General features: G+C 43.4%; 1 protein-coding gene across 4 annotated transcripts in view; it reads left to right on the top strand.

The window, feature by feature from the left end:
• PTPN7 (protein tyrosine phosphatase non-receptor type 7) overlaps positions 1-19589 on the top strand; it is a 35078-nt gene extending 15489 nt beyond the window's left edge. For 3 of the 4 annotated variants that reach the window (XM_043999920.1, XM_043999918.1, XM_043999919.1), the window contains 5 exons: positions 4173-4310; positions 4819-4929; positions 11041-11198; positions 12659-12772; positions 16272-19589. In XM_043999920.1, the coding sequence (XP_043855855.1) occupies positions 4173-4310; positions 4819-4929; positions 11041-11198; positions 12659-12772; positions 16272-16365 (615 nt within the window). In that variant the 3' untranslated portion in view covers positions 16366-19589. The remainder of the gene's footprint in view (positions 1-4172; positions 4311-4818; positions 4930-11040; positions 11199-12658; positions 12773-16271) is intronic. The other variant, XM_043999921.1, reaches the window with a different exon arrangement.
• Positions 19590-23864: the final 4275 nt, after the last annotated feature.

Raw genomic sequence — 23864 nt, 5'->3', positions numbered from 1 at the left:
GTTCTGTAGTTCCATAATCTGTTTAGAGGCTTGATTTGATGTTGTTTTGTTTGTTTGTTTGTTTGTTTTGGGGCGGGGCAATGGGGGTTAAGTGACTTGCCCAGGGTCACACAGCTAGTAAGTGTCAAGTGTCTGAGGCCGGATTTGAACTCAGGTACTCCTGAATCCAGGGCCGGTGCTTTATCCACTGTGCTATCTAGCCTCCCCCTTGATGTTGTTTTTGAGGGAAATACAGGAAAGCTCAGGCAAGTTCCTAACTTCTCTCTGCCTTCTTGGCTCCGCCCCCAGAACTTCCCCCATATTCTCAAGTAATTGAAAGAAATGCTAAATTTCAATTTGAAATTAGTGAACAAAGATGTGAATTTTCCCATCCAAGTTCACAGACCTTAAGGATCTGTGTACCCTGACTTAAGAACCCCTGATCTAATAGAATGAAAACTCCTTGACAGCAAGGGCTATTTTTATTTTCTAATCTCGATCTTCATGCTTAGTGAAAAGTAGGCATTTAATAAATCTTTGTTGATTAATGGGTCTAATCCATTTTACAGCAAAAGAAACAAAGGTGTAAATCGACTTCCTCTGGAAAATGATGAGATTAAACTGGACCAGTGTTTCCCAGACTGTGTCCTGTGGAACCCTAGTGTCACTAGCATGGAGGCTTTGGGAGAAAACACTAATGTTAGTGAGGGTTTCTATACTGAAACACTAAATATGAGCACATATGTATATATTTACTATGCGTGGGGGTTTTTGATCCTAAAATTGACCCAATTTCCTCTATTTTGATCCAAAATTTCTCCTTTATTTGGGGGGGGGGTTCACAGAATAACATTATTTCAGGGATGAAAGGGACCTCAGAAGCCATCTAGCCCAACCCATAGCCAAAAAAATGTCCACGTATGATGAAGTCACAAGTATCAGCTAGCCTGCACTATATATGTGTGAATATATAGATATATACATATATCATATTCAGAATAGATACAGTATATTCACGATGGAACACCAGTTTTTCTTGTTTGGTCATATCCAACTCTTTGTCACCCCATGTACCATGCTGTCCATGGGGTTTTTCTTGGCAAAGATACTGGAGCGGTTTGCCATTTCCTTCTCTAGCTCATATTATGATGAGGAAACTGAGGCAAACGGGGTTAAGTGACCTTCCCAGGGTCACAGAGCTATTAAGTGTCTGAGGCAAAATTTGAATTCAGAAATAGGAGTCTGGATTTGAATTCGAGTCTTGCTGCCTCCAGGCTCAGGAGGCAGCACTGTGCCATCTAGTAACCAGTTGATTCCAATCAATATCCAAACAGGAATCCCCTGGATAGCCAGCTCCACTGCTGTGATTTTCTGATCCCCAAAAGGCCACCCCATCTTTAAGACTGTAAAATCCAGCATTTATATATAATACCCAGAGTAGCTAATCCTCCTAAACTTTGCAGGAGGCCCCCACCTGCTGAAAATCAGCCACTCAGCTTAATGAGGGTTAACCAACTCTGGGGGTCTGCATGGGGAAAGTGCCAAGGGCAGAGAACAAGCTTTCGTAAGAGTGCAAGCTTAGGGGGCAGCTAGGTGGCGCAGTGGATAGAGCAACAGCCCTGGATTCAGGAGGACCTGAGTTCAAATCCGGCCTCAGATGCTTAACACTTACTAGCTGTGTGACCCTGGGCAAGTCACTTAATCCCAATTGCCCAGCAAAAAAAAAAAAAGAAGAAGCTTTTGGGGTAGCTAGGTGGCGCAGTGGATAAAGCACCGGCCTTCGACTCAGGAGTACCTGAGTTCGAATCCAGCCTAAGACACTTGACACTAGCTGTGTGACCCTAGACAAGTCACTTAACCCTAATTTCCCTGGAAAGAAACAAACAAACAAAAAAACCCTTCTTTTGGCACAGTGGATAGAGCACCAGCCCTGGATTCAGGAGGACATGAGTTCAAATCTGGCCTCAGACACTTAACACTTACTTACTAGCTGTGTGACCCTGGGCAAGTCACTTAACCCCAATTGCCTCACCAAAAAAAAAAAAAAAAAGAGTGCAAGCTTGCCTTTGAGTTGCCACCACTATCCCTCTTCTCTCCCTGTGGTTCTATATAGGAAAGGGAGGGACAGAAACAAGTGATTATTAAACCCCAGCACTGTGCCATAAATGCTTTGCAAATATTATTTCATTTGGTAACAGCCCCTACATTGCAAGGGGTACTGAAAAAATGTTGCTTTTGCAATTCTGCCTTAAAGGTCCCTTTCTTCACTATACCCCTCACCACTCCCAATCCTCTAGTCTTGGGGGTTTTTTTTTGTTTGTTTGTTTTGGTTTTGGTTTTTGGTTTTTTTTTTTCTCTGACCTATTTATCTCATCCAACTCCCTGGGTACCACTTGGTCAGCAAAAGCTTCTAGAGACTGAGAATCCTCCCAAAATTGGGCATCTGACAGGTAGCTAAGGAAACTAAGAGAAAAGGCTCAGATTTCAGCCTCCGGGAGTGCCCTTCCTAGGCATGGCTTGTGGTCAAGGCATCATGCCAGAAATTCCCTCCTTGGTAAACTAGTGCCTTAAGGTAGGAAACCTTATCCTATCACATAATGGATCCCTATAGTGGACATGAAACCTGCTGCCCTCTGGTGGTTCATAAGAGCAAGGGCATCCTTCTGCAGGTATTGGAAAATAGCCTACTCTGAGAGATGGAGAATTTAGAAGAGAAACAAGGTATCCCTATGTATAAGATTTAGAGCTGGGAGATACCTTAAAGACCATATAATCACCCTTCTTCCCCCACCCCATTTTACAGAAGAAAAAACTGAGGCCCAAAGAGAAAATTTGCCCAGGATTATGCAGGTAATGTGTAGAAAAGCCTGGTTCCATAGCAGATATCTTGAAAAGTATGTGGGAAGGGGGCAGCTAGATGGCGCAGTGGTTAAAGCGCTGGCCCTGGATTCAGGAGTACCTGAGTTCAAGTCCGGCCTCAGACACTTGAAACTTACTAGCTGTGTGACCCTGGGCAAGTCACTTAATCCCCATTGCCCCGCCAAAAAAAAAAAAAGAAAGAAAGAAAGAAAAGTATGTGGGATCTGGAGTCAAGGGGCCCAAGTTCAAATCCTAATTCTACCAACTAGCTACCTGTGTGAGCTTTGCCATATTACTTTGTTAATGTTGGCTTCTTTTTTCTCAAATGTAACTTGATTTGATGGCCCCTGAGGTCCCTTCCAGCTCTAAATGACCTAGATGATTTAATAGGAAATCAAACATTTCATGGCATCTGTCTCTGGTATTTCCTTTAGCTCATCCTCATTGAGGAAACTTGGGCCCATAACGGTGACTTGGCCAAGGTCATACAGGGAATAAAGAGCAGAGCCAAGGTTGAACCCAGGTCTTCTGCCTCTAATCCAGTTCTGTTTCCATAAGATTGCACTATCTGGTCCCTGTTTCATGGGATGAAAAAAGAGAATGTTGGTATGGAATTCAGCAGCAGCATATTCAAGGACAGAAAACGAAAACTCCCAGAGCTATATCCTTCTTACACCAAACACTCCATCTCCTGTTTCTTTGCCTTTGCAATGGCCATCCCCCACACACCGCCTCTTCATCCCTTGTCTCCTCAGACTCAGGTTAAGCAGAACCTTCTCTATAGGGCTTTTCCTGATCTTCCCAGCTCCTACTGCCTTCCCCAAAATTACCAAGACATTTTATATGCAGCTGACATTTATTTATTTGTTTGTTTAGTCATTTATCCGTCTGTTCATCCAAGCATTTATTTATTTATTCGTTTGTTATTTGTTTATGTGCCTGTTGCCCTCTCTTGAGGGTAAGGGCTATTTCATTTCTGTCCTTGTATGCCCCACCACTTAGCACAGTATGTGGCATATAGTAGGTGCTCAAGAAATGCTTAATCATTCATTGATTGGGGTGGGGGAGAAAAAAGGAAGGTGGATTTCGGAGGGAAAGGGGAGAACCTGAAGACCTTCCTCTGAATTCTGATGCTAAATCCATAAAATGTAGCAAAATTAAAATATGTAAATTGTGAGAGGGGGTGTGAGTGTGGGTGTGGGTGTTTGTCAAGAGTTCTGGCACTTTTTTTATAAAAGGGCTGCAACCGAATGTCAGGGTGTCTAAATTCCAGAGAGAGGGAGCTGGGGGAAGTTCCCTGAGATTTTCACTCCCTACTTGTTCCATTTCCCCAGGGCTATGATGGTCGTGAGAAAGTTTATATCGCTACCCAGGGCCCCATGCGTAATACTGTGTCTGACTTCTGGGAAATGGTGTGGCAAGAGGAAGTGCCCCTCATCATCATGCTCACCCAGCTTCAGGAGGGCAAAGAGGTAAGTGGTGGCTCTCCTCAGTGGCCAAACCACTCTTGGACATCTCAGAGGACCAGACTGCACCAGACACGAGGGCAGGTAGGAAGAGGCAGAATCCTAATATTGCTCTCCCCAGTAGGATGAGACAGAGGCAACCAGCACCTCAGGGAAACAATCATGGCCCATTCCTCAACAACAGTTTTCTAACCACACAAGAGCCCTGGAAAATCTGCCTCTCCCTCTCCAGTTAGAAAATTGCAGGATCTTTTCTCTGTCTCCCTTCCTTTTCCCTTCCCCCATCTCTACCTTTCACAGGGTAGGGATAACCACCTGGGGGTAAAGATTACTTCTTAGCGTTTATTACTAGTAACATACCTGATTCCTGACTGTCACCCAAGGGGAGCTATAGTCTCTACAACATAAACTCCCATCTCTCATCTCCTAAAGAGGCAGTGCCTTTCTAGAGCATCCCCTGGGTCTTGCTGATAGAACTGCTTCCCTCTCTCACTCCCATCTCCCTTCCACCTAGAAATGTGTTCACTATTGGCCTACAGAGGAGGAAACCTATGGGCCATTCCAGATACGAGTCCAGGATGTGAATGAACGCCCAGAATATATTGTCCGGCACCTTACCATTCAGGTATAACAATTACTCCTTAGAGATATAAAGCCATTAGCTGAAACCTCCTCACCCTGGAGAGCCAGAAAATAGACCTTCTCCTCCATAGGGTGTACGGCCCTGCCTAGACTTTCTCTCCAACCAAGTCCAAAAATGAATGTCTTATTGTGTGTTTTGTATCCATCAGCTCTCTGTCAGGAGGTGAATAATGTGCTTCATCATCATTCCCCTGGAATTATAGTTAATCATCATATTGATCAGAATTTTCAAGCCTTTCAAAGTTTTTTGTCTTTATGATGTTATTATTGTATAAATTGTTCTATTGGTTCTGCTCACTTCACTCTGTATCAGTTGTGATACAACTGCACTCTGTATCTAGTCTTCCTAAGTTTCTCTGAAACTGTATCATTTCTTATGACACCGTAGTATCCAGTGAGTTATCCTGATCTGTTCAGCCATTCCCCAATTGATGCATACCACCTTCCTCCCTGGCCTTTTCTAGTAACTCTATTTTGAGTTAAGTTGCATCTCCCAAATCCTTCATCAGGACCCAGATCCAACAAGAATTTCTTGAGCCCATAGTTGGTAAAACCTTCTACTGTATATCTGAGGCACAAGAGAGTGAGAACAGATAATGCTCCTGCCTTCTGGGAACATCTAGCTTTACCTTTACTTTGACATTTGATATCTCATCTATGTGGTTCAGATCACAAGCCATCAATGTATTCTCGTCTGCCTTTCCATAAGTCCTCCTTCATAGAGGATCCATTCGAAGCACAGGAGGCCTTTGTCTGGTCTTTATGGATAGATTTCAATGTGGCACTCGGCTGTCTGCCTTTTCTACCTCACCATATGGCTGGTTTCCTTTCCTCCCAATCATACATCTCCTCAATGATAGCATTATTCCATTTCTCTCAAACAAGTAATTGGTAATGCTGAGCAGTGGCAATCTCACACCCACCATGAATCTTTCCATTGCCCTTTGAGTCTCCTGCAATCGGGATTCTTCTGAAATGTGGTGTTCCATAATTTGCATTCCATAAGCAAACCATATGATGATAATCAATAGAACTGCTGCATCCATGAATGCGTTTGTGGTAAAAGGTGGAGAGGTTAGCAAGTGGGAAGAAAGAATAAACAAAGCATAGGATAGTTGCAGTGTGTAGAGCAGGTATAGAATGTTGAGGAGTGAATGTGTAAGGGAGGAAAGGTGTCCAAGTGCAGATCCTTGGCATTGATTCCATGTTGGGTACATGAGGAATCCATTGTAGGGCCAGAGCATTTGCAGGTCCTCGGTACTAGTACTATTACCCATAGAACACTCTGTGGGAGTTCTGATGTCCAAGCCCTGGCAGATAGAAATATCTGGTTGTCATAGTTTGGAATCCCTAGTGGTCTCTGCATAGGAAACAAAAGAGCACTTGAGGAGAAACGAGTGAACCTAGCCCCTAGATGTGAGTGTTATTAGTAGCAACTGGAGTACGGGTATTCTAGTACCAAGCTGAGGAGAGAGGATGGACTAAGGTCCATGATATCACTAAGAATTAGAAGAGGAATATGATGGGGCAGCTAGATGGCACAGTAGATAAAACACCAGCCCTGGATTCAAAAGTACCTGAGTTCAAATCTGGCCTCAGACACTTGACACTTACTAGCTGTGTGACTCTGGGCAAGTCACTTAACCCTCATTGCCCCACCCCCCCAAAAAAAGAAGAGGAACATGAGATGGGGTGAAAATGCATTGAAAAGATGATATAATGCCCTGGGATTTGGAATTGAGAACCTGGGTTCAAATCCCAGTTCTGCCACTTAGTTTTGTGATGTTGAACTCACCTAACCTCTCTGGGCCTCAGTATCCTCATCTGTAAAACAAAGGACTTGACCTAATGATCTAAAACTGTGATTTATCTTTCCTATTTCTACCAAGGGCTCCAAGTCATCCTTTGACTCCTCATTTTTCCTCACCCCATATAACCAATCCGTTCCCAAGTTTTGTTGATTTGGCTTCCATAATGTTTCTCACATCTGTCCTCTTTTCTCCATTCACATGGCTACCTCTTGTCTTGACTATTCCAATAGTGTCCTAATTGGTCTCCTTGCCCTTTCCAATCCATACCCAACTGACAAAATTCTTTTCCTAAAGGACATGCCACTTTCCTGCTCAATAAATTCCAGAGATTCTCTATTAACTCTAGGGGATACAGTGGTCAGAGTGTAGACTTGGAGTTAAGAAAATCTGAGTTCAATCTGCCCTCAGGCACTTGCTGACCTAAGCCCTGGGATCTTCAATTTCCTCATCTGTGAAGCAGGGATAAAAACATCACTTAAACTTTCAGGTTTATTTTGAGGATCAAATAAAATAATGTATGTAAAGTTCTTTGGGAAATTAAAAGTGCTTTATTAATATTAGCTATTATCATTATTTGGATTGATTCAATTCAATAGACATTTATTAAGCACCTACTATGTGCCAGGCAAGAAAAAGAAAGACAGTCCCTGCCCTCAAGTAACTTACAATCTAATGAGAAAAGATAACACATAAGAGGAAGCTGGAAAGGTATGGGGATTTGGGGGAAATGACAGCAGAGGTCATCTTGTTCCATGGAGTTGAGACCAAGCAGATCAAAAATTATTTGATTGTCATATAAAACCCTTCACAACCTGACTCCAGTTTATCTGTCTAGCTTTGTTACACATTGTTTTTATTGTTCAGTTGTGATTCCATTTGGGGCAGAGATACTAGAGCGGTTTGCCATTTCCTTCTCCAGTTCATTTTACAGATGAAGAAACTGAAGCAAACAGGGTGAAGTGACTTACCCAGGGTCACACAGCTAGTAAGTGTCTGAGGCATGATTTGCACTCAGGAAGATAAGTCTTCCTAACTCCAGGCCCAGCACTCTATCCACTGTGCCACCTAGCTCTCTTTCACACTCTGTGGTCTAGCCAAACTACCATTCTTACTGTTCTTCTCACTTAACATTCCATCCTGTCTCCATGCGTTTGCTCAGGCTGTCCCCACACCTCCCCCTACCTGCCTTCTTCCCCCTTTCTCCCTACCCTGCCCCCACCCCTTAGAATACCTACACCTACTCAAGTGCCACTTCCTACACAAGCCCTTTCCTGATGTGCTTCCCTTAGCTGCTCACACCTCACCACTCCCCTGAAATTACCTTTTATGTACTCTGCATGTATGCTGTGCATACTTATAGGTATATGTGTTGTTGCTTCCCCTGATAGAATGAAAGTTCTTTGAACCTAGGGACTGTTTCAGTGGGCCCTATCTCCAGGGCTTAGCATAGTACGTGGTATGTAGTGGGTGCTTAATAAAGACTAGATTGATCCACTGATGAGCCTAGATTCCAAATAGCACATCATGCTGTTTCATGTATATTCGCATCTATTTTGTCTTCATAACAACTGGGAAAGGTAGGGAGTTGGGAAAAGGGAGGTATGTTATCATTCCTATTTTACCAATGATCGGGAAACCAAAGCCCAGGAGATAAAGTGACTTGTCCAAATTCATATTACAAATCAGTGTCAGACCTAGGACTAAAAAGCCAAGTCTCCTAGGAAGAACCCATGGTTGTTCCATTGCTTGATGCTGTCTCAATTTCTCAATCCCCCAACCCAATCTTCAGCAATTCTTTTTAAATGATTTATTTAATTTTAATTTCCCCATTATATATAAAAATAATTTTAATATTCATTTCTTAAAACTTTGAGTTCCAAATTCTCTCCCTTCCTCCCCCTCCCCCCTCATTGAGAAGGCAAGTAATTTGGAATAGGTTATACATGTTCAGTCATACAAAATATATTTCCATATTAGTCATGTTGTGAAAGAAAACACAGACCAAAAAAACTCCCAAGAAAAATAAAGTTTAAAAAAAGTATGCTTCAATATGCATTCAGACTCAATCAATTCCTTCTCTGGAGGCTAATAGCATTTTTCATCATGAGTCCTTAGAAATTTTCTTAGATCATTGTATTGCTGAGAATGGCTAAATCATTTCAGCTGATCATCATATAATATTGCTGTTATTGTGAACATTGTTCTGGTTCAGCTAATTTCACTTTGTATCAGTTTATGTAAGTCTTTCCAGGTTTTTCCAAAAGCATCCTGCTCATCATTTCTAATAGCACATTATTATTCCACCATAATCATACATCACAACCTGTTCAGCCATTATCCAAATTGATGGACTTCTCTTTGATTTCTAATTCTTTGCCACCAGTAAAAAGAAAGCTGATATAAATATTTTTGTACATATAGGTCCTATTCTGTTTTGTTTTGTTTTTTATCTCTTTGGGATACAGATCTAATAGTGGCATTGCTTGGTCAAAGGATATACATAGTTCTATAGCCCTTTGGGTATAGTTCCAAATTGTCCTACAGAATGGTTGAATCGGTTCACAACTCTACCAACAACGCATTAATGTGTCATTTTCCCCATATCTTTGTTGAATTTTTGTACCTGCTTTTCCATTTGTCCAATTCTACTTCTTAAAGAGTTCTTCTTTTCATTGGATTTTTGTGCCTCTTTTACCCTTTGGTCTATTCTGTTTTTTAAGGTATTATTTTCTCCAGTATGTTTTGTGCCTCCTTTACCAAGCTGTTGATTCTTTTTCATGATTTTCTTGTATCACTGTAATTTCTTTCCCCAATTTTTCAATCTCTTCCAAGGCCTGTGACCAATTCACATTTTCTTTGTGGATTTGGATATAGCAGTTTTTATTTTGTTGTCTTTTTCTAAGTTTGTGTTTTGATCTTCCCTGTTACCATAGTAACTTTCTATGGTCAGGATCTTTTTTGTTGTTTGCTCATTTTCCCCAGTCTATTTCTTCACTTAGCTTTATATTAAAGTTGAGCTTTGCTTCATGCAAGAAGAAGGCACTTTCCCAAGCTTCAGGGTTTTTGTGCAGCTGTTTTCAGAGCTAGTTCAGGGGGTCTGTAAGTTTTCAGATCCTCCAAAGGGGTATGATCTAAGAGGAGGCATGTTTACTAATTTCTTGGTCTGTCCTCTGGTCTATGAGTGACCACAAGCACTCTTTTCCATCCTGGAACTGTAACACTTGGGCTACAAGCTCTGGTGTGCTAGTACTCCTCCTTACCCTACACTGTGACCTAAGATTGCAACTCAGATCCTAGTATAGGTAATTCAACAGAACCCTACACCCAGTGTCAGCAAAGACCCTGTAATCTCCCGACTACCTTACCATCTATGAGCTGAGAGCTTTGGAAGAAGCTATTGCAACCACTAATTCAGTCACCACCACCACCACCCCACCACCCCCACCGAAGGCTTGTGCTGGCACAGCCTGAGCTAGAGTATGCACTAGTCTTACCCCATGTTTCCTGCCGACCTAAGTTGTCAGTCTGGAAAATTATTTCCTCTGATCTTTTGGTGGGTTCTGCCTCTCCAGAATTCATTTTTTAAAAGTTTTTTTCTTTTCTTTTTTTTTTTTTTTAGTGAGGCAATTGGGGTTAAGTGACTTGCCTAGGGTCACACAGCTAGTAAGTGTTAAGTGTCTGAGGCCTGATTTGAACTCAGGTCCTCCTGATTCCAGGGCTGGTGCTCTATCCACTGCGCCACCTAGCTGTCCCTTCTAGAATTCATTTTGAGGCATTATTTAAAATTATTTTGAGGAGAATTTGGGAGAGCTCAGGCAAATCCCTGCCTTTTCTCCACTATTTTGACTCTACCCCACTTTCAGCAATGTTAAGGAAGGAAAGAGAAGGGCACTGAAAGCAGGAGGAAATCCAGCATCACTGACCTCCTGGCCCTGAATTCTCCAGAGTAATAATGAGATTTGACTCATGATGCAAAGCCCCCTCTTCCTCTCCATCTTTTAGGATCTTTGGTTCTTCCTTTTAGATTCAAGCTCCTAAGAGCCTTTCTGGATCTTCCTAATGATTCCTGCACTCTCCCTAATAACTTTAACCTAAGCATACTTATCTGTGTTAATGCCCCAATACAGTGTGAGCTCCTTGAGGGCAGGCACTGGTTCCCCCTTTGTTTTTACATTCATAGTGCTTGTTTAATGCATTCTTGTTGAATTGAATTATCTATCTGAACTTCAAGGTCCATGTAACTGCATCCCTACCTCCTCTCATTTCTTGACCTTATCTCTTAGCACCAGGGGGAGTGTCGTCCAGTAAAGCATGTCCTCTTCTCTGCCTGGCCTGATCACCAGACCCCGGAGTCAGCTGTGTCCCTCCTACACCTGGTGGACGAGATAGAGGAGAGCCCGGATGCAGCAGCCAGCTCTGGGCCAATTGTGGTCCATTGCAGGTGTGTACCCCATTCCTTCTTGCCCAAATCCTCCTGGGTCTACCCCAACCTGCTGAGTTAAATACATACACAAACACACACACATAGATATGCACATACATGCTGCACTATTGGGCCTCACTGCTCAAAGCTGTGCAACATGATATGTGTTGCCTTGATTTGGGAAACTAGAAGATCAGTTGGGTAGCCAGATGGCAGAGTGGTATGACCATGGGCACAGCCTCAGTTCCCTTATCTGAAAAAAATGGGGATAATAATAACACCTATCTCTGAGTTGTTGTGAGGATTCATGTGATAATATATATGAAATGCTTTGAAAAACTTAAAACACTCCAGGCAGCTAGGTGGTGCAGTGGATAGAGCACTGGCCCTGGATTCAGGAAGACCTGAGTTCAAATCCAGCCTCAGACACTTGACACTTACTAGCTATGTGACCCTGGGCAAGTCACTTAACCCCAATTGCCTCACTAAAAAACAAAACAAAACAAAACTCAAAACACTAACTAAATGTTATCTATTATGATTATCAAATGGCCTTTACTGATACTGAATACAGAACACTGGCCGAGATACTGAAGGGAGATATGGGTGGGGAGTGGACATGGAGAAGTGGTCCCTATCCTGATTGAGCTCCTATTCTGGGGGGAGGGAGGCCGGGCAAAGGGGAAGCTGGCATAGCCTGTGGTCTTGGTGAGTTCCCAAACACCTGATGCAGGAAAGCTTCCTAAAGGAGATGAGGTATGTACAAAGCTGAGAAGAGAATTGAGTCCTCACTCTGAGGAGATGGGAAAATAAGAGAGTGAAGCAGGGGAGGCTGGGATGGAGGAGGCAGAGCAGGGAAAAAGGTTTGGGGAAGGGAGCTGGTTGGAAATACAGCTGGGATGGAGAAGGTGCAGCGCAAACAAGACTAGCTATTACAGGCAGACTTTGAATGCTGACTTCTCCAGTAAAGGAGCTAAAACAGAAATAAATGAAGAACTGACCCAACAGAAAAGCATGAGAAACTTTGCTCAGCTAGGGCCACGCCTGGGTTTATCAAAGAGGAGGATGGCTGCCCTCGAAGGGCTAAGTGGCAAAAGGGGCATCATGGTGACCACAGGAGATTTCTGAGCAGATGAAATTGGTTAAAAAGAGCAGCAGGAAGAGGTAGTACATTCTGTGGGCTTAGATAGGTTTGGATGGCTGGCATGCTTCTAATTGCCCCCCAGCTCTTGCCTCCTGCAATAACCAGTCCTCTGTCCTCTTCCTCCATGAGTTTTTCTTTGGCCCATATTGTTGTTATGCCTCACCGATGCCTCAAGGTGGTCTGCGAAGCATTGATTTCTTCCCCATCTCCCAAGAGAGTAGCACTAGTTTCCAGGCCAGCTAGTCTATAACTAGACTCCTGGGGTCAACTGACATCTTCATACACTAATCTCCTTGTGACATACCCTACTTTGCCCCCTTTGCTTTATCTCCAGTGCTGGGATTGGCCGGACTGGCTGCTTCATTGCCACACGGATTGGCTGCCAACAGCTGAAGGCTCGAGGGGAAGTAGACATTCTGAGCATCGTATGCCAGCTTCGGCTGGACAGGTGGGTTCAGGCCCAAATTGAGAGGATGAGCAGAGCCACCCTGACAACCACACCCAGTGACTGCCCCAAGGTTGAAGGACTTTTCCTTATGTCCCCATTCCTGTAAATATCATTCAGACATCAGTGTCTTGAAAGGAAGAATCATTGCTGCTGAAAAAAAATTATTTTACAACATTTTTACTTAGGGTTGGGGGTAGGGTAGAATTTCAACTTGTCTCACACATATATGGATTTATTCTAAGCCTTAATTGCTCGGGGGCAGCTAGATGGCGTAGTGGTTAAAGCACCGGCCCTGGATTCAGGAGTACCTGAGTTCAAATCCGGCCTCAGACACTTGACACTTACTAGCTGTGTGACCCTGGGCAAGTCACTTAACCCCCATTGTCTGCAAAAAACAAAAACAAAAAAAAAACCAAACAAGCCTTAATTGCTCATTTTAAAGGATTTGGTATTTGTATTAAAACATTTTATAATCCCCCTGACTTGGGAGAGTTTGGGGGTTGGGGAAGAATGTAAAACCTAGCAATGGGAGAGAACTCAAAACTGAAGAGTTTGAGACTAAATTGTGATGGGGCACTCTCAGAAAATATATTGAGAAAATATGTCATATCAAAAGTGCACAAATAGCTAGGTCTCAAGAGCTGATAGAATTTACTTGATTCACCCAACATTTTTTTATTCATTATTTGTTTTTTGTGGGGCAATGAGGGTTAAGTGACTTGCCCAGGGTCACACAGCTAGTAAGTGTCAAGTGTCTGAAGCCAGATTTGAACTCAGGTCCTCCTGAATCTAGGGCCAGCACTTTAACACTGAACCACCAAGCTGCCTCCTCACCCAACATTTATTAAGTGTTGTTCAAGGTAGTGTGGTGGGTAGCCAAGATACCAAGATGGCCTTCCCTGCCCTTAATGAGTTTCTGATCTAAAACTGAGGAAAGACATGCACATAAGTAACAGTGCTTCAACATAAGGCAAGGGAAGGACCAAGCAAAGTGATGTAAGAAATTTAAGGAGAGAGAGATCACTTTCCTTTGCAGGGATGAAGGAGGGAAATGTTAGAGGAAGCTGCTTGCGCCTTGAAAGAAATATGGAACTCTAATGGATGGAGAGCTTAGGAGATAGATGTGCAAAAGTCATGAGAGGGCAGAGTAATTCAATTAGCTGCTTACTGACTCTCTATCTTACTCCCCAGGCTGATTGTCCTCCAATATCAGACTGCTCCTTCTCAGTGTGCTTTGCTGATCATTACCCACCTTTTGCCCTTAAATATGGGTGCCCCCCCCAAGGTTCTCTCTTGGGTCCTCTTCTGTCTACACACTCTATCTTCCCATGATCTCGTTAACACCTAGGAGTTCAATGAGCATTTCTTTTTTAAAATTTTATTTTCAATTCACAGACCAAAACAAGCATTTACATAACCGTACAATAAAAAAAAATTATTGGACATGAAGCTATAAATCTGTACAACTTGCTATTCCCTCCAAATTTACAACAAAATCATTGCGAAAAATTTTTTTCTCCCCCCCCATAAGTGTATGTATGTAAACATACACATAGATATAAAATTATTCTATACATACTTCTAGTTATCAGTTCTTTCTCTGGATGTAAATAACACCTTTCTTCCTATGTCCTTTATTTTTAATTTGCGCATTTATAATAGTCCAAATGACTTAGTTGCTCTCAATAATTATTTCTATGTAAATGACTCTTCAATCAATATATCCAGCTTTGATTTCTCTCCCAAACTCTGGAGCTGCCTCACCAAGTGCTACTGGACATCACCAGCTAGATATCCCATAGGCATCCCCAACCCAAAAGAGTCCTCATCATCCTCTCTCCATTGACCCTGCCCCTTCTCCGGGGGCTATTTCTGTCGAGAGCACCCCCATCCTTCTAGCCAGCCAGGTCCAAAGCCTTGGAGTAGTCCCTCACTCTTCTTTCTTCCTTACTCCCATATCCAGTCTATGGCCTGGACTCATCAAACCTACTTCTAGACATCACTCCCATCCATTCCCATCTGTGTTAACTAGACTTTTGCAACAGCCTCTCTGCTTCTAGCCTCTTTGCCTCTAGAATCCAGCTCCCACATAGCTACCAAAATCATCATCCTAAGGCACAGGGATGATCACATCACTCCTTTGCTTAAAAAAAAAAAGTCTTCAGGGGCTCCCTATTGCTTCTTCAGTCTGATATTTAAATCAAGCAAGCAAGCATTGATTAAACATTCTAGGTACTAGATATAGAGTACAAAAATGGAATAGGTGACTCAACTGATAGAGTGCTGGGCTTGGAGTCAGGAAGACAGACATTTAAATATAGCCTTGGGCACTTCCCAGATGTCTGATCCCGGGCAAGTCTCTTACCCTCTGCCTCAGTTTTCTCAGCTGTAAAATGTAAGTAATGATGCTATCTACCTCTTAGAGTTATTGTAGAGGATCAAATGAGATAATATTTGTAAAGCGCTTAGCATCGTGCCAGGCTCACAGGTGCTTAATAAATGCTTATTTCTTTCCTTACCTTTTTATCTGGGCAGGGGAAATAGTATATACATATATACATAATATATTTATTTATTTATATTTTATATGTTTATATTTATATGTGCACATACATACAAATGTGTGTATACATGTGTAAATATGAATGTGTGTACATGCTATTTCCCCTGGCTAGATTATATATTTATATTATATTTATTATATTTGCCTACATATATAATAGATGAAAGATAACTTATGGGAATGAGGGACTTGTAGGTGGGGAATCGAGAAAGACTTCATGTAGAAGATAAGCTGAGAGCCTTAAAAGAAGCTAGGAATTCTAAGAAACAGGTGAAGAGTGGATGCATTTTTGATATGGAGACCAACAAGACAAAGGCACAGATATCTTAGATGAGGAGATTGACCTGAGGCACATAAAGAAAGGCGGGTTGGCTGAGCCAGGCCATGTGTGGAGGCTAGTAATGTATAAGACTGGAAGAAAAGGTTGCCTTCAGATTGTGAAGGACTTTGAATGCCAAACAGAAAAGCTTTGATCCTAGGGGTAATGGGGATTGGAGTTTTTTGAGTAAGGGAGTGGTAGAGTGAGACCTGCGTTTAGTTAGGAAGATTACTTCGATGATTGTGTGAAAGATGGATTGGAGTGTGTGTGGGTTGACCTTTGTGGCCAATTCTCCAGTTCTGCTATTCTGTGATCTCTTAAGAGTCCCCATCTTCTCCTCAGGTCTTTAGACGCAGCTCTGGGTAAAGCAAGATGGCACTTCTACCTGGAAAGGGTGGTTCTGAGGGTCAGAGAGTGGACACAAGTAAAAATTTGGTTTAAAAAAAAAATCTATGACTTATAAACCAGGGAAGCCAGCTTTGAGCCTTAGACCAGAACCCCATATGGGACAGAACAGGTGCCCAATTGCTTGGAGACGATGGAGAGTTGGAACCTTCAGAAGCCTCCTGATCTTCTTTTTCCACTCTCAGCATCAGTTTTGTTGTTTCTCATTCCAGGGGTGGGATGATCCAGACCAGTGAGCAGTACCAGTTCCTGCACCACACCCTGGCCCTATATGCTGCCCAGCTGCCTGAGGAACCAAATCCATGACCTTCTGGGACCAGGCTGAAGAGGTGACATAGGTCATATAGCATCCAGACTGAACCCAGCCAGAGAGGGGGGAACTTTCTCCTTAAAGTCCTAGAACTTTGCCCTCTACCTCTGTCACACCCCTGTTCCCAGGGTCTCTGATCCTAGAACTGGCATTGTTCCCTCCGATGCCCCAAGTTGTCATTCTCCTTTCATGTCCCTGGGAAGGACTTGGTATCCTGGATCACAAACTCACTGACTGGCAGATGGAGGAATGAAGGAGTCATGGGTATCAGAAGGAGGCCTTTTGTGACCCAGAAGGCAATCCTTGCACCAGAGTGGAGAGTTGATCCTCCTCCTGCAGCCAGAGATACCAGGGCTTTTATCTTACCTTCTTGTCTTGTTTTCAGTTTCCTTAAATGGACAGCAAGGACTTTACCCCTGTTTGTGTGCCTAATTCCCAAGCCCATAACCTGCTTCGAGCTCAGTGATCTGAGTTGCCAATAACAGCAAGCCTGAAGGAGAAAACCAGGGGTGTCCCATCCCCTCTGGCATGCGACTGATGTGCCGGGCTTCTTCTCCTCTGCCATGGAGGATCTTGTTTGTGTTCGGAGATACTAAGGACAAACAGAGCTTGGGGAAATTCCGGGAAACTATTTCTGCCTTATCCCCCCCCCTCCCCTCCAAGGCACTAGAAAATATTCCTTGCCCACCCCTCCACCCACTCCTTTTGGGGAGCTTTGTAACACAAAGGAGTCCTGTACAAAACCACCCATGCAGAGCTCAACACATAGAATGCCAATCAGCCCGAGTGATGTTAAGCTCTTTAGGCCACACCCTGATCAAGCTTTCCAAAGTCCTAGAGATGCTGCCCTTCTCTCTCCATCAACCAATCTGTGTGCACTGGAGATTCCCTATGAAGGCAAAACAACCCAGTTCTTTCCCTGTATCCTTATCTTGGGTCCTGGGACCATGATGAAGAGATGGCCCAGGCCATGTGGCATCTAGCCTAAAACCATGTTGGGGATAAAGGGGAGATGGGGAGGAGAAGGGAGAGGGGAAGGTGAAAATAAGTTCCTCTTGAAATATCTGGAGAGGTATCCTCTCCCTCTCTGATACCATTCCTAGCTGCCATTCTCCAGGAACGTTTCTCTAGAATAATCACACCAACAAACTAAGGTCCAAAAGATCCAGTCCAATAAAGCAATAAAGCATTTATTAAGTGCCTCCTGGGTGCTAAGCACTGAGCTAGGCACCGGGGATAGCGGTATGAAGAATGGAAAAATGCTGACTCACCCACCTGGAGCTGAATTTTAATAAAGGAGAAAAGCACATATATAAATATATACAGCATAAATATAAGGTGAATAAAGATAAATGTATGCAAATTACTTCAATAAAAATTGGGAGAATCATTAAGGCTTACTACAGAAGATGGTCAATCCAAACCCAGAGATAGCAAAAAGGCTTGGATGAAGCTAGGTAGCCTAGTGGGTAGAGCATGGGACTCAGAGTCAGGAACCTGAGTCTGAATCCTACCTCAAACACCAGCTGTTTAACCCTGAGCAAATCACTTGACCTTTCTAGGTCTGGATTTCATTGTGTATAAAATGGGTATAATAACAGGATTGTTATGAAGACCAAACGAAATGATTGTAAAGTGCTTAGCATAGTGCGTGGCACATTGTAGGCACTATGGAACTACTAGTTGTTATTCTTAGCTACTATGAAGAGGGGAGGAGGAAATAGGGGGCCTATTCTAGCTTCAAGTCCCTTTCTTCTACCCAAAGCTCTTCTGGAGGGTCAATTTGGCTCCAAATACAATCTAGGACTCGCTGCCACTCTGCTGGATCTGGCACGGATCCAGCTTCCTCTGAGGCCTAAATTCTCAAAGCAATCCAACTTCCCAGGTGTCTCCAGGAATAACAGCACCACATTCTTGAAGAGAGGGGACTATATTAGACCTAAGCATGGAGGAAGGTCTGGCTTTTCTTCCATGACATCTCACATCAATGTGGATGTGGTAGTACCATCCATGGTTCTCAAGGAGAGCCCCCTTACTCATGACCCGTTATTCCTCAAAGAACAGTCTTAAAAGATCTTGCATGGGAAAAAAAAAACAACTTAGAAATAAATTTTTTTAAAAAAGATCTTCCCTGCCCTTACTGGGGAATTCCACACAGAGAATTTGACTTCTTGGAATGCTCTTCTTTTCTGACCCCTGCAAGCTGGGTGCATCTTTGTAAATAAAAGAAGCTGGGGGTAGGTCTCTCAAGTGCCTGATCTTATCCTGAACTCACCCAGCAGAGAGAGAAGCTAGGGGGAATTTCCATGCCACCTTCTCTTGTCCCTATCCCACCCCTGTCTGCCTTTTCCCTTCTGTCTCCTTTGAGGTCTAGAAACAAGAAAGTTCCGAGAAGGTAATCAAGTGGAAAAATTAAAAGTTCTTGAACTACAAAGTTTCTTCCTTGATACAAGAAAGAAATACTTTTGTGCACAAGTATGAAGTTTTAATCTGGCCTCAGACACTTGACACTTATTAGCTGTGTGACCCTGGGCAAGTCACTTAGCCCCAATTGCCTCACCAAAAAACAAAACAAAACCAAAAACAAGTATGAAGTTTGTTGCTGAGGTTCACCTGTCAATCAGATATATGTCTTGGCAATGGATTTACTCTGATCTGGGTCTTTATGGGTTATAGGTGTCCAGGCCTAAGAGTGTCACTTGTAGGCAAGCCCTGGACCTGTTAGTACATCTCTGGTCAACTGAGTTTCCTAGACAATGGTATTTAGCACAGATTTCCCCCTCCCCCAGCCCCTTCTTCTCAAGTCTATTCCTTTAGGGCTCATCATTCTCCTGGAAACAAATCGGAACCCTGAAGGACTTGGGGTTTATCTGTGGAGAAGAAGTAAAATTCTGGTGCCTGAGAATTCACATGCCCTCCCCCTCCCCACCAAAGCAAGGAGATAATTCTTTTTTAGGAAAAGTAGCTGCCTTTCTGGGAGGTCATTGTGGTATAGAGATGAGAAGGATGGATTTGAAAAGACCTAATTTCAAATCTCACAATCACTTGGTACTGGTGTGGTCATGGGCAAGTCACTCTGAGTATTCATTTCTTCATCTGTGAAATGGGAATTAAACACACTTGTAACACTTCCTTCTCATAAGGTTGTGAGGAAAGTATTTCGTGAACCTTCAAGTGTCAAGTAAATACCAGTCAATGAACTTTTATTAGGTGTCTTCTATGTGTCAGGCACTGAGCTAAGTGGTGACAATAAAAATATGAAAAAAAAGAAAGTCCTGCGCTCAATGAGCTTACAATCTAATAGGAGAAGGGGCAGCTAGGTGGTGCAGTGGATAGAGCACCAGCCCTGGATTCAGGAGGACCTGAGTTCAAATTCAGCCTCAGACACTTAACACTTACTAGCTGTGTGACCCTGGGCAAGTCACTTAACCCCAATTGCCTTACCAAAAAAAGAAAAAAAACCACAATCTAATAGGAGAAGAAATAACACAAAAAGCTGAAAAATAGGTGTGGGGAGGGGTGAAAGAGGAGATGTTATATGGGGTATATGGGATGTTCAGGAGGACTAGCACCTCTGGTTTGAGGGCTTGCAGAGCTCTTTTCAGGGCTGCTCATCCACCTTTGTTGTCTACCTGATTCAATCAACTCTCCCCTGTGGCTCCAAGAAGATGTAGCGTGCACAGTGGCCACACCCCCAGTAAACCATCTGGGCAGATGGACTAAACCTTGTTGAGAGTAACTGTTCGGCCTCAAACATGTTGGTGAGTTAGAGGGATATCTGACCCAAGCTTGTGAAGACAAGCTGGAATGAGCAGACCAGAACCATTTGTTCTAATGACCTGGAAGGCAGCTGAAGTTTAGAGCTTGATCCGACACTGAAGATACCAAGGTCATCCACGTCACCCTGGGCCATCTCCAGTCTGCTTGACTCTTGTCTTGCCACTGGACTTCTTTAAGTCTGGAAGACAGTGACTTTGCACAACTTTGCCTCACCTAAATCCAACTGAGGGACAAGTCAAGACATCACCTTGTGACAGAGTCATTGGTCCTCTTCAAAACGAAAGAAGAACCTGACCTGAGGGGAAGGTGGAGAAGTTAGAGAAGTCCCAGATGAGAAATAAAGAGAAGTCTGACATGAGCTCTCTCAGTAAATGGAGGTTTGGAATGCATAGCCCTCCCCTCCAGTCAAAGGTATGGTGAGGTGGAGTAGATTGGAGTAAGAGGGAAAGGGAGGGGGCAGCTAGGTGGCGCAGTGGATAAAGCACCGGCCCTGGATTCAGGAGTTCCTGAGTTCAAATCCGGCCTCAGACACTTGACACTTACTAGCTGTGTGACCTTGGGCAAGTCACTTAACCCCCACTGCCCCACAAAAAAAAAAAAAAAAAGAGGGAAGGGGAACAAGAGGGCAATTATCCATTGGCTTGCCAACTCTCCTCCAGTTGAATTCATTGGTAGGCTCTTACCCAACCAAGAGGCAACTAAGCCCCAGTCAGAGGTATTTTTCTTCTACGATGAGCAGATTGTACCAGGAAAGGAAGCACCTTTGCCCCTCTTGCATTCCCTGTCGCTGCTTGCTCCCACCTCTGGAAGGGCAAGTGGCTGCCACCCTTCCTCACTTCCTTTTGGGAAGTGGTATAACCGCCACCATGATCGCTTTGTTCAACCCTCAAAGCAGAGAGGTGGAGTAACCACCACCCCTCTTTATTTCCAGAAAGTCTCCTAAAACCAAACTTCACTTAGACAATTTTGACTTCTCCAAGTTTAGGGATCAGGACAAGCAAGAAGGGGTTGGCTAGTAAGAAGTGGAGAGAGGGATACTGGGGATAGACATTGTGGTCATAAACATCACTGACTTCTTCAAGGTAGCTACTGCAAATTTCCAGGTACATCTGAATTGGAATTTAGGAAATATAGGCTTAAGTCTTAGATTTGCTCCTTACAATCTGTGATCTTACACAAGTCACCCCTACTTTGGCCTCCATTTCCTGATGCAAAATGAGAGATTTCCACTAGATTACCTCCAAAGTCCTTCCAGTTCAAAAAATCAAACTGGCTTACCCAGGAAGGTGGATCTCATTGTTCCCTGGCTGAGGGGGTTTCCGAGGGGCAGGGGAAGGGGGAAGGGGGAAGAAGGAAGAAGAGGCAGAGACCTGAAGAAAGATAGCCAAGGGCTCTGGGAAGATTCTACTGAGGCCCTGTTATTTTACTCCATTTTAGCCACAATGATGGTCAATAAGATCTTTTTAGAATGTACCCCTATGATTCTAGGTCAGCAGACAAAGTGCAATTTAAAAATCAAAACCTCTCCCTTGGCCCCACAAGGAGGAAAACACTGCCTGGGGACTGCCTTGAAACCCAAGGCCTAGAAAAACAATCAAAGCATGGAAATAGAGTGGTACAGACAGCCCAGGAAGATGCAGGCTGGTGGGGCAAATGTCTAAGTTAGCTGGGGGAGTGGTGCCCTCCCATAAGGCTATGTTAGGGGCTGTAACGGTTGGCAGGCCAGGCCTATCTACAGCCTGGACACCTCATGATGGAAACTGTTTATTTCTTAACCAAACAGACAAACCTTTTCCTTCCCCTCATACGAACCTTCTTTCCTGGAAATCCCCCATTAGAAATTCTTATCAGCCAGACCTTCCCCCTCCTTTTTTTTTTTTTAACCACAAGGACACTAATAAGAATCGCACTAACCATAACGACTCTATCCAGGCCAGAGTCTTTCTTACACAAGTGGGCTGCCTCTGTAGGCTACAAGAAGGAGGGTAGAGGAAATAAAAGCCCAAAATGAGGCTATTTGTTGCCTCTGAGTGCAATTTGTACAGCTGGGGCTCAGCGTCTGGTGCCTGCATCCCCTGTGGGTACTCAGTAATTTATTTTTGACTGGTGGCTAGTCCTCTCCCTTTAGTCCTCTTCTCAGAAAGTCCCATTCCCAGTACTACCTCTTTCCCTCTCCCAAACCCCATGGATTTAGAGCCAGAAGGGACCTTGCAAATCTCATTTTATGGATAGGGAAACTGAGACCCAGAGAGATAAAGCATGTTGTATAAGGCCATCAAAAGCAGGCGCTACGACTCCCAATTCAAGTCTCCTTATGCCACTGCTGCCTTTCCCCCCTCCCACTATTCCTCCTACCCCCCACCCCCCCAGATCCTCACACACATTAACCCACACTCAGCCATCATCAGATCAAGTGAGCTAATTTTGTAAACATTCTCAGATATGACTCAGTGAGGTCGTACAACTGAAGACAGCAAAAAGAACTTCAGCTATCCTTCCAGAGGGTAGGGGTGAAGAATAACAGAACAAATGCTTAATGTGTTGACCCTTCTTACCTCCTCCCTGCATCCCTTTTGACCTTAACCTTTTCTCTGCACAAAACAAACAAACAGGGCATAATACAAAGAGTACAGAAATCAACGTCAGAAAGACCTGAGTTCAAATACAGACTCTGACACTTATTATGCACTGGCTCAGGGACAAGTCATTAAGTCAACAAGCATTTATTAACCACCTACTATGTGCCAGGCACTGCTAAATGCTAAAGCTAAGCAGGTAACCTTTCTGACCCTGTTTCCTCTTCTGTAAAATAAGAATAATACTGTAATAAAAGTCCCTGCCTTAGTGCTTTGTACAGTGCCTGGCACATAGTAGACACTTTTTTTTTCTTTTTTCTTTTTTAGTGGGGCAATTGGGGTTAAGTGACTTGCCCAGGGTCACACAGCTAGTAAGTGTTAAGTGTCTGAGGTCGGATTTGAACTCAGGTCCTCCTGACTCCAGTGCCGATGCTCTATCCACTGCGCCACCTAGCTTCCCCCACATAGTAGACTCTTAATAGATATGAATTGATTACCTCACAGTGGGAGGATCAACTAATAATCATAATAATAGTGACTGCTAAAAAAAAGGGGGGGGCAGCTAGGTGGCCCAGTGGATAAAGCACCAGCCTTGGATTCAGGAGGACTTGAGTTCAAATCCAGCCTCAGACACTTGACACTTACTAACTGTGTGACCCTGGGCAAGTCACTTAACCCTCATTGCCCTGCAAAAAAAAAAAATAGTGACTGCTAGCACCTATATAGTGCTTTAAGGTTTGCAAAGAGATTTATGAATTAATCTCATTTTATCCTCACAACAACCCTGGGAGGGAGGTGCTATTATTAATCCCCTTTGGCCTTACAAAATTTAAAGTGCTATCTATTAGTCAAAACAACAAGCCTTTATTAAAGTTCCTACTATGTGCCAATACAATGTGAGCCAAATGTCTCAGGAGCCTTTAAGGCACCTACCATGTGTTGAGACAAAATGTCTCACAATGAGCCTTCAAGGTGCCTACTGTGTGCCAATTAAAAAAAAAAAAGTGGTACAAAATGTCAGCAATGTTTATTTCCAGGGACTGAAAACTAGGATGATAGAAATAGATAGCAGGTAAAGATGGTGCTGACAATGATGGGAAGAAGACACAGCTAGTTAGGCCCATTTCCCTAAAATGCTT

The sequence above is a fragment of the Dromiciops gliroides genome, chromosome 4 (assembly GCF_019393635.1).
Source record: "Dromiciops gliroides isolate mDroGli1 chromosome 4, mDroGli1.pri, whole genome shotgun sequence".
Taxonomy (NCBI): Eukaryota; Metazoa; Chordata; class Mammalia; order Microbiotheria; family Microbiotheriidae; genus Dromiciops; species Dromiciops gliroides.
This window is presented reverse-complemented; position numbering and strand designations above follow the sequence as displayed.